At 44.0% G+C, this 13,631-nt stretch overlaps 1 protein-coding gene across 2 annotated transcripts in view; it reads left to right on the top strand.

Moving 5' to 3' along the window:
- LOC147717139 (amine oxidase [copper-containing] 3-like) overlaps nt 1–13,631 on the top strand; it is a 339,585-nt gene that overhangs the window by 312,720 nt on the left and 13,234 nt on the right. For both annotated transcript variants that reach the window (XM_086924081.1, XM_086924082.1), the window contains exon 3: nt 12,969–13,098. In XM_086924081.1, the coding sequence (XP_086780207.1) occupies nt 12,969–13,098 (130 nt within the window). The remainder of the gene's footprint in view (nt 1–12,968; nt 13,099–13,631) is intronic.

The following is a 13,631-nucleotide window of genomic DNA, read 5'->3' as shown; positions in this document are numbered from 1 at the left end:
AATATAACATGAACCTGAAAAGTCAGCAGGCAACCATGTATACGCTCTGTCTTGACAGATGAAGTAAGTACCCCTAGCAGTAAGAAAGGCAGGGGAAGAGTTAGACGGAAACACGTAAGTCTCAACGCACTCACTCCTCCCTAGCTGAGCTCTCGGATTTCTCCCATTTCCTTGCAAACAGACCTGACCTCGGTGAGGTACGACCCAGACTGGAGTTGAGCTTTTACGCTTGCTTTCTCCTAAACTAAGGCGATACTCTGTAGAATTCCAACTCAAATATACCCGTAGTTCATCTCTAGGGTAAGATGGAGTATTATTGACGTCCTTAATCATGTCAATAATTCCCTGGACTAAAGCTTTGTTGGCTGAGTTGTATTTAGTGGAACGTGGTGGACGCGGAGGATAGGTCTCAAGGGCATAGGCAAAAATGGTCTGAAGGGCCTGAAATGATCCATTATAGCTAAAAGGCAAAACTAGATAGGGAATGCCTTTATCCATAGTGTGGGGTATCAAGCCACACACCCAGCAGTCTGTAGTGTTAACTACCAGTTGGTGTTGATGCAAGAGCTGTACAAATGTGTTGTTAATGAATTCTGAGCGTCGAGCTTGCTCATGTTCAGGAAACGAGTGAAAAGAATGCATAGAAGAAACGGTAGAAGTAGCAGGATCAAGGGGAGGTACTGTAGTTGTTACCGGTGTAAAAATCAAATGCACACCAAAGACGATTCCACCCACCAACGTTATCAAAACAATCAAAAATGTAACTGCACATTGCATTAGAAAGCATTTGCTGTGAAGAATTCTGTACAGTCTATTTCTGCGAACATAAATTACATTCTCTCGTTGCAGCTCAGGAAGCTCCATCTTCTACAATCCGCTCGCGACCACTGATGATGTGTACGTAGATGAAAATGCCTCTATCAGCCCTGGGAGTTCCCAGAACTAACAGAAAGATCGACCTTGTGTCTGACCCCCGCAGATTCAACTAGGCACACAGCCACGACCCTACGGCTATTTTAAAACAACAAAATAATACAAAGTATTAGCAAACTTCCTGGCTGGAGGCAATGTATCAACATTCAAATGAAAAAAATATGCAGTTTCCTGCTTTATTTGTCCATATTGCGATATCGTAAATTGTATCTCAGTTTAGCAGGAGCTGTCTGATCTGGAAACAGTGTATTTTCAGCAGGGGTTGCAATGTTCAAGTTCGCAGACGGCAAATGTTCTTTTGATGCAGATGACAAATGTTCAGAGTTTAAAAGAGCAGTTTCAGGAGGAGAGCCAAGGTTCGATGTGTCAGTGATTAGTTCTGCATCGCTGAAAGGGATAAACCTGGGTATTTGTTCTGTTTCGGAGGCACCAATTCCTTTCTTCACCCAGCTGTCGTAAGGAAGTGGCAGGGGCACACGTTTGACGTGCGTCGTGTGAATCCAGTTCTTCCGTCCGGCCACACGGATAGCAGTTCTCGTCGCCAATAACACCTGGAAGGGGCCAACAAATCTGGGCTGAAGATTTTTCGTCCGGGCAAAATTACGAACGATTACGTAGTCCCCCGGTTTCAGCTGATGACCTGGACTCTCCGGTGGCTTTGGCAATGCATCGAAAACCTGTTGGTGAATAAGACTCAATTTAGCAGTCAAGTCGAAAAGGTAATCAAGCAACATTGGGTATTCCAGAGAACAGAATTCTTTTGGCCTTGGCACTCCCCAAACGTTGGCGGGACGACCAAAAACTATTTCGTATGGACTAAGCCCTACTCTAGAATGTACAGTCGCTCTCGTGGATAACAAAGCCAAGGGTAGTGCATCTGGCCAGGACAAACCCGTGGATGCTTCTATTTTAGCAAGTTTCAGTTTGAGGGTGCCATTGTAACCCTCAACTAAACCAGCAGACTGGGGATGGTTCGCACTGTGGAACTTTTGTTTAATCCCTAAACCGGCACACACACTCTGCATAACTTTCCCTACGAACTCACTTCCATTATCTGACCATACAATCCGTGGCATTCCATACCTGGGGAAATATTCCTTGAGAAGAATTTTTGCAGTGGACAGGGCAGTGTTGTCCTTCAGTGGATATGCTTCAATCCATCTGGAAAAAGCACAGACTACCACTAGGACGTACTTTAGGTTGTTGCAACGATCCATGTGAATGAAGTCTAACTGAATCACTTCAAAGGGGCAAGAGGGAGGAGCGAAGTGACCAGCGGGTGTAGGGATTCCCTTACCAGGATTATGCATCAGGCATACCATACAATTTTTCACCACTCTCTCTGCACACTTATTAATCCCATCATTCTTCCAGACTGGAGCCAACATCTTACAAATCCCTTTAGAACTGATGTGCGCTGCTCCATGCGCCATCGTTACTACTGCAAGCACGTACGCATCTGGTAACATCCAACGCTGTTGTTCTGACAAATCAATCCAACATCCACTCGAGTCCAATTTACCCGTACTCTCTTTCCATGCGAGCTTTTCTTCCTCAGTCGCCTCTTTCTGAATTTCTTTCACACTTTCCACTGTGTCCTCACACATTCCAGACTCGGAAATCCATCTTGCAGACGTTGCAACATACATTCTACTCATCATATTCCTAGCTGTCTGTTTAGCGGTCTCATCAGCAAAAGCATTTCCACGACCAACATCATCCGTGATTGCTTTATGAGCACTGCATTTCACAATCGCAACTTCAGTCGGCAAGGTTAGAGATTCCAACAAGTCGTTAACTAGCTGACCATGTTGAATCTTAGTCCCATGGGACGTAATGAAACCTCTTTCTTTCCACAAACGGCCAAAACTATGGGCCACGCCGAACGGGTACTGACTATCTGTGAACACATTTACTCTCTTTCCCTTAGCTAAAACACATGCTCTTGTTAGGGCAATTAATTCCGCAGCTTGGGCAGAATTCTGACTCACTCTTGCAGTTTCCACAATCGTACTCAAAGTTGTTACTGCGTAAGCGGCAGTCACATCGCCATTCTCCAATTTAAAACACGACCCATCAACATACAACGTGCCATCTGGATCTGACAGCGGAGTGTCTTTTAAATCAATTCGTCCTTTTGTCTCTTTTTGTCTCTTCCTCGGTCCTGAAACAGCAATCATGGGGTTCAGAATCACTCGACTCCTGATTAGTCGGCAACAATGTTGCTGGATTCAATACATTGCATCTTTTGATCTGAATATGACTCGCTAACAGTGTCAGCTCATAGCCTGATAATCTAGCACTGGTAAGGTGTTGCGTCTTGGTTCGGTTCATGAGTGTATCCACGGCATGAGGAACCATGACCACTAGCATGTTGTTCATCACCAAACCAGCAGATTGTCGAATGGAAGCCGCAGCTGCCGCTGTAGCTCTCAAACAACTAGGTAACGCTCTAGCTACCGGATCTAATGTTGATGAAAAATACGCACAAGGGCGTTGTTTATCACCAAATCTCTGTGTCAGAACACTCAACGCGCAACCTTCTCTTTCGTGGACATAGAGCGTGAATGGCTTACTGTAATCGGGTGTACCCAGTACAGGGGCTGAACACAGTGCGTTTCGTAACTCAGAAAAACTCTCCTGACATTCGGCAGACCATGGTACCGGACTCGGAACACCTTTTCCAGTCAAAGCTACCAACGGTTTTGCCAAAAGAGAAAAATTTGGGATCCACTGCCTACAGTATGAGGTAATACCTAAAAAGGCACGTACTTCTCTCTGTGTACGGGGAACATTCATCTGCGTAATTGCTTTTATTCTCTCTGGGGTCAACTTCCTTCCCTCCTTTGACAAGAGATGACCTAGGTAGGTCACTTCTTGGCAACAGTATTGCATTTTCGAAGGTGATACCTTGTGATTCAAACTAGACAAATGATGCAATAAGGAAATTGTAGCTGCTTTGCAAGTTTCCTTGTCATCGGCAGCCACTAGAAGATCATCTACATACTGCACTAAAGCAGAACCAGGAGGAAGGACAAAGGAATCTAACTGACTTTTTAATGCCTGGCTATAAATGGACGGACTCTCACAATACCCTTGTGGAGCACGTTTAAACCTGAAGCTTCGACCTCCTAGAGAGAAGCCGAAAATATCCCTGCTTTCTTCGGCTATCGGAATGCTGAAAAAGGCATTCTTCAAGTCGATAACTGAAAACCATGTGGCTGTAGCAGGAATCAACGTTAACAATGCAGTAATGTCTGGAACCACAGGAAACTGCGGAACCACAATTTTATTAACCTCCCTAAGATCGATTACAAACCTATACACTGGAGGCTTTGAGGGATCAGTACGCTTCAGAATTGGTAATACAGGACTGTTACAGACATTTCCTCTAGTTTCTTCAACCACACCTTTCTTGATCAAATCTTGCACAATCAATAAAAGTGCACGTTCACCTTCACTAGAAATTTTGTATTGTGGGATTCGTGGAAATTTGACATTCATTTTCAAAGTAACTACATATGGTGGAATTTCGAAAAGGCCCCCATCGTTAGGACCAGTCGCCCAAAGAGTATCAGGGAGTGAACGCAGCTCTGGTGGGAGTGCATCCATTGACAAGTACATCGGAGAGATGATTCTTTTACCCAACGTAAGCTGCACTCCTTCCGGAGAACAGTACAATGTTGCGTATAGGCGTTTTAACAAGTCTAAACCAAGCAGATTTTCATTACAACCTGTCGTCAAAATCAAGGGTGCTTTCAATTGACACGGTCCAACAGAAATAGATAAAGGACCAGATACGGGGTTGTAAACAGGGGCGCCTGAAAAACCTACTGAAACATTTGTTAAGCCAGACAAAGGTGCGCCAGGGAGTTTTGCATGTATGATAGAACTTTTTGCTGCACCAGTATCCACAGAAATGGTTCGACTACACCTGATGTTGCTACTGCGACATAAGGCCCACTCTGATCCACTGGAACTGATACTACTCCCTCTCTTTGTCCATGGCTGTCCTAGTATTCAGTTTGTTGAAATCCCTCATCAACTTCACAATAGTCTTCAACATGATACTGTTGAGATCTATTCTGTTGGGCAGACTGTCCATTTCGCTGATCAAAGTGATTAGAAGGGCGATCATTCGTTTGTGGAGGCATAGCACCTCGTCCTCGACCCCTAGAATTTTGCATGGAACCACCACGACCTCTCTGAGCTGCTGCAGCATTATTTTGCGCTAAGACTGGACATTCATTTTTATAATGACCTTCTTTTTTACAGTACGCACACTGGTTCCACTGATATTGCGGCCTCGGTGAACTATAATCTGTCCTTTGATATGACCCTTGCTGTGTATTAGTCTGATTCGTACGAGGCGAATATGCTTGCTGTAAAAGAACTTTAGTTTTTAAATCTTTCGTCTTCTTCTCTGACTTTTCCTTCTCCTCTTTATCCCTATTTTCATAATACTGGGCAGTTGCAAGTATTTGCGCAGTTGTAGAGACAGCCCACGCACTCTCGGAATCTTTCAATTTATTACTAAGTTCTGGCAGCAGATTGTGTACAAATTTGTCGACAAACAGTCTCTGTCCTCCTTCTGTGCTCATATCCTGACCACTGTGATCTACAAAAGTCTCTTCAAACCTTGTGAAAAAGTCTGAGACACTTTCGTCTTTCTTTTGCCTGCATGCGGACAACTTGTCCCAGTTAACACGCAATGCTGGCATCAGAGTCTTCATTAATTCAATTATTCTCCCTGGAAGATTAGCAATTAGAGGTTCAGGTTTGGAACCACCTATTTGCTGACCATCCGCTGCAATTATAGCTGCCCAATCTCCACCTAGAGCCACAGGATGATTCTCTTTACGAATTTTAGCCCAAATTGGTTGTGGAACTACATTTCCAAATAACATGTCAATGTCCGCTAAGTTCATCACACAAGCTTCAACTGTCTGCGCTAACTCCTTGTAATATCCGGCTGGATTCTTACGCGGATCTGGCAAGGCCTGTTTCACTGCTAACACTTCGGCTCGCTTCCACGGAATGTGTATCCACACTCTCTGGAATTGGGCCGGAGCGGCAGCAACACCATTCGGTAAGTCAGCTTGTACAGCTTCGCGCCAAATTGGAGGAACCTCCCTCATTGGATATTGACGATTCTGCTTTGTACTACGTTTCTCTAACTCCCTCGGTGAACGAAGGGATGGGTCATTTCTATAATTTTAAATCATTTCCATTGCTTCTTTTATATTTTGACCAACTATCATACCTGCAGCAAATTCTTTCTGAACATTAATTAATTCTTCTAAATTTGACTCAGAGTCATCTTCTTCCAATTCCTCACGCAAAAGAGAGCACATTTCATCGAACACATATCGTTGTGTTGGTTCTTTCCATTGCATAAATGTATCTAATACATCTCTAGTACTATATCTCCTACTCTTTGAAATCCATCTAAGAGCTGTGGAATCTAATATTCCCCGTTCCTCAGTACTGGGAAACTGACTACGTCTCTGTACAGAGTCAGTGGCAGGAGTTTTAATTAGAGTTTTATAAAAGGGAGATAGAATATTAGAGACAGAATCAGTGATTCTCCGACGAACAGAAAGTGGAGTCATAATACTAGCAGAAGAGGAAAATACAGTAGCAGTTGGAACAGATAGAACAGGAACAGTAGGAGTATCAGGCAAAGTAGTTTGCGAAACAGCAGGTGTAAGCGATACAGGTATAGGCAAAGAAGCCGGCAACCCTGGAAGAGGGGGTGCCGAAGGAACATTAACATTGACCATAGGAGGTACTGGAGCTTGATTCAGGGGAGCAGCAGCAGGATTACCAGGTTGTCCAGCAACCGGTAATTGACCATTCGGTAAAGGTGGAGCCGTAGCACCCTGTGCATACAGTGGGGGTGACCGTAACAGGTAAGACAACAGAGGATCATTTTCGGGATCCTCGACTATCTTAGCTGTACTCGATGGCAAGGCAGGATAGCACTTGTCTATCGCTAAATTACGCTCTCTAGTAGCCACCTCCATTGCTTTCTCAGACTCATTGATTTGCAGCTGCTTAGCAGCCTGTTCTAAAGTCAACTCTTGCTCTTTCCGTTCTTTCTTCAACTTTTTAATTTCTCTCTGTTTAGATTCTTTTCGCCAATAACGAAGAGAATCAAACATTGCCGGCCGGGCTTTCTTTTTAAACAATTTCACTTCCAAATTATCAAGGACTTCGGGTTCAAAACTACCATGCAGTGGCCAACTAAGGACACCGTCCTTCTGCGTATATCGGACCCACACCTCATTATAAGATATAGGACCCACTTCAAACTTACAATATAGATCATAAAGAGGAGTCCCAATCGGAGGAACCAGACATGAGTCCTCCAACCGGGAATCACTGTTGCAGCCAAAACACGACAACATACAATTTTTCCGACTTACCATTTTATAATCCGGAACACAGAACAAACGAAAAACACAAACAAAAATGTGCACTCGAACCAAGAACTTAGGCCTACCAAAAGCGAGCAAATGTATCGATACCCAAAGCTAAACCAATAGATTATCGTAACTAGAACAACCAGTGATAATCTTACGAAACCAAACCAAACCAAACCAAGAACTAAAAGGATTATCCAAACAGGAGCAACCCCTACGAAGTAACCAACTAGCAACCACTTAATACTTAACTGAGGCACTGAAGACGTCACCAAGAAGAAACCCGTCACGTCTCGCCGTACTAAGGACTGCACCTCGGGTCCAAGACAGGGCGACGGTCAAGGCAACGGACCACTGCAGCCGTCCTGAATGGGAACCCTCGTGGAAGAGAACGTCGGGCCACTTTTGCGATATGCCGGGATCGATGAAGTGGGGCGCCTCCCTCAGGAATCTTCACACGAAGCTTCTCGAACTCTTCAGGCTTTTGGACCGGTACCGAATGACGTCGCCCCACGTTTGGCGCCAATTGGAGTTCTGGACTTTTTGGTTCCGTCCAGAGGTGTCAGGGATAACACCCGAAGACCCCGGAGTTCTACCTGTCTCGGTGCACAAATAAACAGAAACACGGGCTTCTCGATGGTGGCGTCAAAGACCAAAGGTTTATTACTGCAGGGACACAGAAATCACAGAAACTACACACGGGCAGAATCTAGGAGCCTGTTCGATTTGTACAAAAAGGGTTGCTCCTTATATACTGAATATTGGGCTTCAGGCAAATTCTTTACATGTTAGTACATTCCAAAACCTTTGTGTCCTAAACAATAAATATTTGGCGTTGCACAGGAATCGTCAACAATATCTGATGTCAAAACATTACGAACGAGGGGTTCCCACTGTTCCATCATAATCCCATGTCAACTTTTCATTCAAGAGCTGAACCGCCTCATCGTAAATTTCGTTACCTCCCCCTAATAAAGGCCCAGAAGGAAAGGAGCAGAGCCAGGTGTAGAAGATAGAAAAGCAGGATAAGGGATGTTTGTGGGTCGTAAATGGGCAAGGCTACCAGCTTCGGCCGCCTAATCATGATCAGGCCAACGAACATGAGAACCAGTATAGCAGGACTGGCCTCAGGCAGAGGAGGCAACTTCTGTCGAGTCATGCAGCCATGGCGTGTTCTGTCCTAAGGTGCACGTGTCACTAGAGAGGTGAATCGCCGGCCAAAGCCTACGTGTCCTTAATCGAAATGAAATACTCAGAGGTCATTGCGTGTCCATTGTCTATGTGAGGGCAAGAAATACAAAATGGCTTCCGTGATCTAAGATGGATGCCATGGGTAGATCAGAAATGTGCTCATAACAGGAGTGCTCTTGCTCGTAGCATAGCGAAAACACCAAGATATGCTAAATGGATCATTTGCGGTTCACTGATACCGAAATTATGTATTTACGACAATGTTGAAAACACGGGTTCAAATCGTCACGGAACCTCAGGTCTTATTTACGATTTAAAGCCGAATTTGTTGTACTGTCAAAATTATCCTATGCGTGAACTCGATTACCAATTTCTGCTATTTCAGAAAATGATAGTCTGTTGGGGCCCATCTTGCTACATGTTTCACGAGAATACTCACTTAGGGGCCGATTACAATGTAGTTCAGAAACTTTTCTGACCGAATAGGTTTTGGAATAGTTTTCAACCAAATCGAGTTCTGCGAGTCCGACCGACCGATTATGATGCCGCCGAAACTCGTTCAGTCGGACTCGCATTGACTTCAATGGGAGCCTGTGTTGCCCATTGGAAAAAGGGGTGGCTGAGGAAAACCTTGCACCCTGTGGCAGGCACCCGATGGTGCTTCCCACACTGTGCTTGGTTGTAAAGAGGGGTCCCAAGGGTACCCTCACGGGCCCCATCTGGAGGCCTATGGGTGAAGGGGGGCCTGCTACGGGCCCCGAAAGTCAGATTCTGACAGCCGTTTTGTGTTAGACAAATAGATTAGGAACAGCTGTCAGATTCGGACATCATAATCGGTCGGAAATAGTGTCCATAGAGCTGTACGATATGGCTTCGAACGACTCGGTCTGTCCAAATGGCGATCGGAACCGATTCGGACAGGCCGAACTGTTTCCTTGCTTCGTAATCGGTCATTTGGACATGTATCCGATTCGGTCGGAAACATAGGTTATGAATCGGATTCCCTAAATCCGAATCCTGTTCGGAGCCTTTTCGAACACCATCGTAATTGACCCCTCCGAGGGAATCCGTAATTTCTGTCCAAATCAGGATTATAAATTGCGTTGTAAAACTCCCCAAAATTTGGGTACGCTAATACCGCAGCCAGTAGTTACCGTACCCCGTGGTAGTGGTAATTCTGGGTGTAGTATTAGCGCACCAATTTTCCTGTGTACTTTATTGTTAGGGCCTTTATGTTTAAATGTTCTTACAAAACGCTCTTCACTGTCTCCAATAAGTTTGAACTTATATTTCCTCTGAACTTAAGAAAGCGCTTCAGCGCCCAAAGTAGGCGCTATTCAAATGCTGCAGTACAATACAATGGTTCAGTTACAAATGTAGCATAAAACTCACCTTATCTCAAGGGAATTAAAAATCCATCCAGTGTAGCTATCTCTTTGTAGGCAGTGGTGGCACAAGTCAACAGTATCACTGCACAGTTCAAATGTCAGCTTTTTCTGTGAGTTACACATATACTTTATTTGTCCAAAGGTTTGTGAGGTTTCATGGCAGGCTGAAAGGGTGAGGACCAAGGATGTAAGAGTAAGGAGAGAGAATGAAGGCCGAGAGAGCAGCTATGTACAGTTTCCCCACTGGGGCTTTGTGGTGTAAATATATATTTTATTTCATGCTTCGGAATGATGCCAAATGAAAGATTATTTTGATGTGCTACACGAGACGTCCATTATGTGTTTTCTGCCTCATCCCACGCCCTTGGAGACTGCAGGTTTTTAATGCCATAAAAAGCTTAAAAATTATAGATTTGACTTGGCACGACTGATGGACTTTGATTCACTAAAATGCCATGGTAGTGAAAATAACTCTTCACTCAATGTGAATGGCACCAAATGACTTCATGGCAAGTGACATCATGAAAACTTTGACCACCAGCGACCTTACAGTGGGAGATGTGATAAGAACCTTTGAACTGGTGACATCACTCGCATTAACTTCACCAATGTTAACACAAACTAAAAATAAGAGCATGATTAATAAAATAACTGAAATCACTAACAATATTATGAAAATATTTTTGTCCCTGCACACGTATTAAGCAGAGTGCCACCCTTATGAATTTGGGATGTAGCTATGTTGTGTTGTTTTATTGTCAGCCTCAACATAGAGCATTTTATGCCAGCAGCACAGCACTTTCACATATCCAGACACAGCTATTACATGTTATTTAAAAAATATATATATATGCCTAAATCCATTACCATATGTCTAGTTATAGCTGTAAACAATATGACAAGGCACATCTTCAAGTGTCCAAGCACAGGCACGGATGAGCTGGCACAGTCTCTGGTGTTCAGGCCAGTATCAAATGCCCTAGCACAATCACCATTTGCTTAGAATTTTCCACAAATCCATGGACCCAGGCTATAAGGATATATCCGAATACAAGGGCACATCAGCCTATACCCAGAAACAGCTTAGAATATCTAGGCAGAGATGCAGATGCCCTGCCACAGCCTGCAGTGCCTGGTCACAAGAATCACGAGCACAGGTGTAGCTTCAGCTATCCAGATACATACAGCCCCAGGTGCCCAGATACCACCCGTAATGCCCAGGCGGCCTCCGATCCCATATTACAGCCTCAATTCATATGTTAAGCTTGAGATGCCCCGGCACAACGTCCAACACCAAGGTGCCAAAACATAGCAATGAATTTCAAGGCACATCCTTCAGTGTCCACACACAGCATGACATGCCCAGACATAGCTTCAAATATACAGGCATAACCTACAGTGTCAAATGCTTCATTGTAGTACCAAATGCCAAGCCGGGACACCTTCGGATGTTGAGAAACAGCCTAAGATGTGGTGAAACAACCTCAACTGTCCTGATACAATCACATGCATAGGCATTACTTTAAATGCTGAGGAGCATCATCAAATAGACAAGTGCAAACATCATACCCCAGTTTGCAGCTGTGTGGGAGTCAACAGTAGTGACTTACCTCCCCCACCACCTTCTTGGTACCCCACAATTATTATTGAGTTTGCAGCTGTGTGAGAGTCAACAGTAATAACGTACCTCCCCATCACCTTCTTGGTGCCCCAAGTTATAGAGTTTGTAGCTCAGTTGGGATTCAACAGTAGTTACTCACCTTCCCACCACCTTCTTTGTTCTCCACATTTACTAATGAGTTTTCAGATGTGTTCCGAGTCAACATTAGTGACTTAACTCTCCATTACCTCCTTGGTGCCCCACGTTATTGAGTTTGCAGCTCAGTTGGGATTCAACAGTAGTGACTTACCTTCCTACCACCTTCTTTGTGCTCCACATTTAATAATGAGTTTGCAGCTGTGTTGCGAGTCAACATTACTGACTTACCTCTCCATTACCTTCTTGGTGCACAACGTTATTGAGTTTACAGCTCAGTTGGGATTCAACAGTAGTAAATACGTGAGGGAGACCCTGTCATGCTTGGGTCACGTTCATTATTTTAACCACCCGACAAAACCCTTAGCTTGGGATAAGGCCCTCATTAAGTAGGTATTCTTACAGAAAATGGCCTCCAATAGGGAAGATAGGGAGTTGGCTAATCCCTCGGTGAGAGTCTACCTTTGGCCAAATCTAGCATGAGCATGGAACCTTATCTGTCCTATTATTATAATGCACAGGACAGATTTTTAATGACTCGATTAAGGTTGAACCTACTTCATCACACACTGGGGGATCCCTCGGGTTACATAACATCCATAGAGGTGAGGGGTCCCTGCGGCTGCGACCAAAAGTCTCCGCAGGACACGCTCCACTTTGTTTTGTTGTGCCCCTACTATGCTTACCCCAGGAAGTTATTTTTAAAATGCATTTTAAAGAACGCTAGGTTCAAACAGGCAAAGGTGGCCCTGTTGTTTCTAAAACTGTCCGTAGAGCCTTTAACACTTTTTTTTACTGTTAACTTTTTAAGGATGGCCGCGAGACTTAGAAACACAAAAGACGATGGATGATGGTGTTTGATGTTAATCCCTCGCACTAGTACCTATGATGTTTTAAATAATGAATTATGCTGGAGGTGGGTTTCCCTTCCAGCATGTTTGACTTACATATTTTTGTACCAATCCCGACAGATTTCAAATGTAATCCGCCCAGGAATCCCAGATCTTCCAATTTTATTAAGGTTAATCTATTTTATGTTCTATGATGAATTTTACAGATATTTGTTAATACTCTCGCATTGATATATAGGTATTCTGTATTAAGCCCTAATCTTTGTGTTTTTTTTAAATTGTGTTGTACTTTTATGGTATTGTTGTATACCGAATAAAGTAATTTTGATGATGAGTTTGCAGCTCAGCTGGGAGCCAACAGTAGTGACATACCTCTGCATCCGCACACCCTGTTTTACTTTGCCACTTTTCTTTGATATTGTAGGTACAAGCTAGCAGTCACCCAACGCAAAGAAGAGGAGTCTCAAAGTAGCAGCGTGTACAACCAGAACGACCCTTGGACGCCGTCGGTGAACTTCAGCAACTTTATAAATGATGAAGATATTGAAGACAAGGTCAGTGGTTCTGAAGGTCATTTGCTGGGCTTAGGGCAACAGGTTTGACAACAGCTCACCAGGAGGGAGGGCTAAGTACTTTCCTACCCAGGCGAGGTCATACTAGCATATCAGTTTGGGATGCCATTGCTTGCCTATGAGCAGGCCTTCATCCCATGAAGGATAGTGCAGATTTGAGAGAGTGGAAAACCAGGTTTCCTGTCATGTACTTTCCTTTTTATAGAGCATTAGCTGTTCCTGTAGTCTTATATTTTCTTGTCTTTCTCTAACCTCCCACCCTGCCTCGCCATCTTCCTTTTCCACTTCTAAACTTCACACCCTGCCCTTCTTGTTCTTTTAACCATTTAGTCACCACTGGGTTCTATGATATTGTATCTACTTTCACACGCTGCTTATGATCCTGGTCTTTACTTTTACCATTTGTTGAATTATGTCTTTGCCAATTACACTCTATCCTCTATCCTTCATGCCCTTCCACCCTGCCGTGTCCCTTTCTTACAAACCCAGCTAGCAAAATATGTTCTTCATGGCCC

The sequence above is a fragment of the Lissotriton vulgaris genome, chromosome 5 (assembly GCF_964263255.1).
Source record: "Lissotriton vulgaris chromosome 5, aLisVul1.2, whole genome shotgun sequence".
NCBI classification, from domain to species: Eukaryota; Metazoa; Chordata; class Amphibia; order Caudata; family Salamandridae; genus Lissotriton; species Lissotriton vulgaris.
This window is presented reverse-complemented; position numbering and strand designations above follow the sequence as displayed.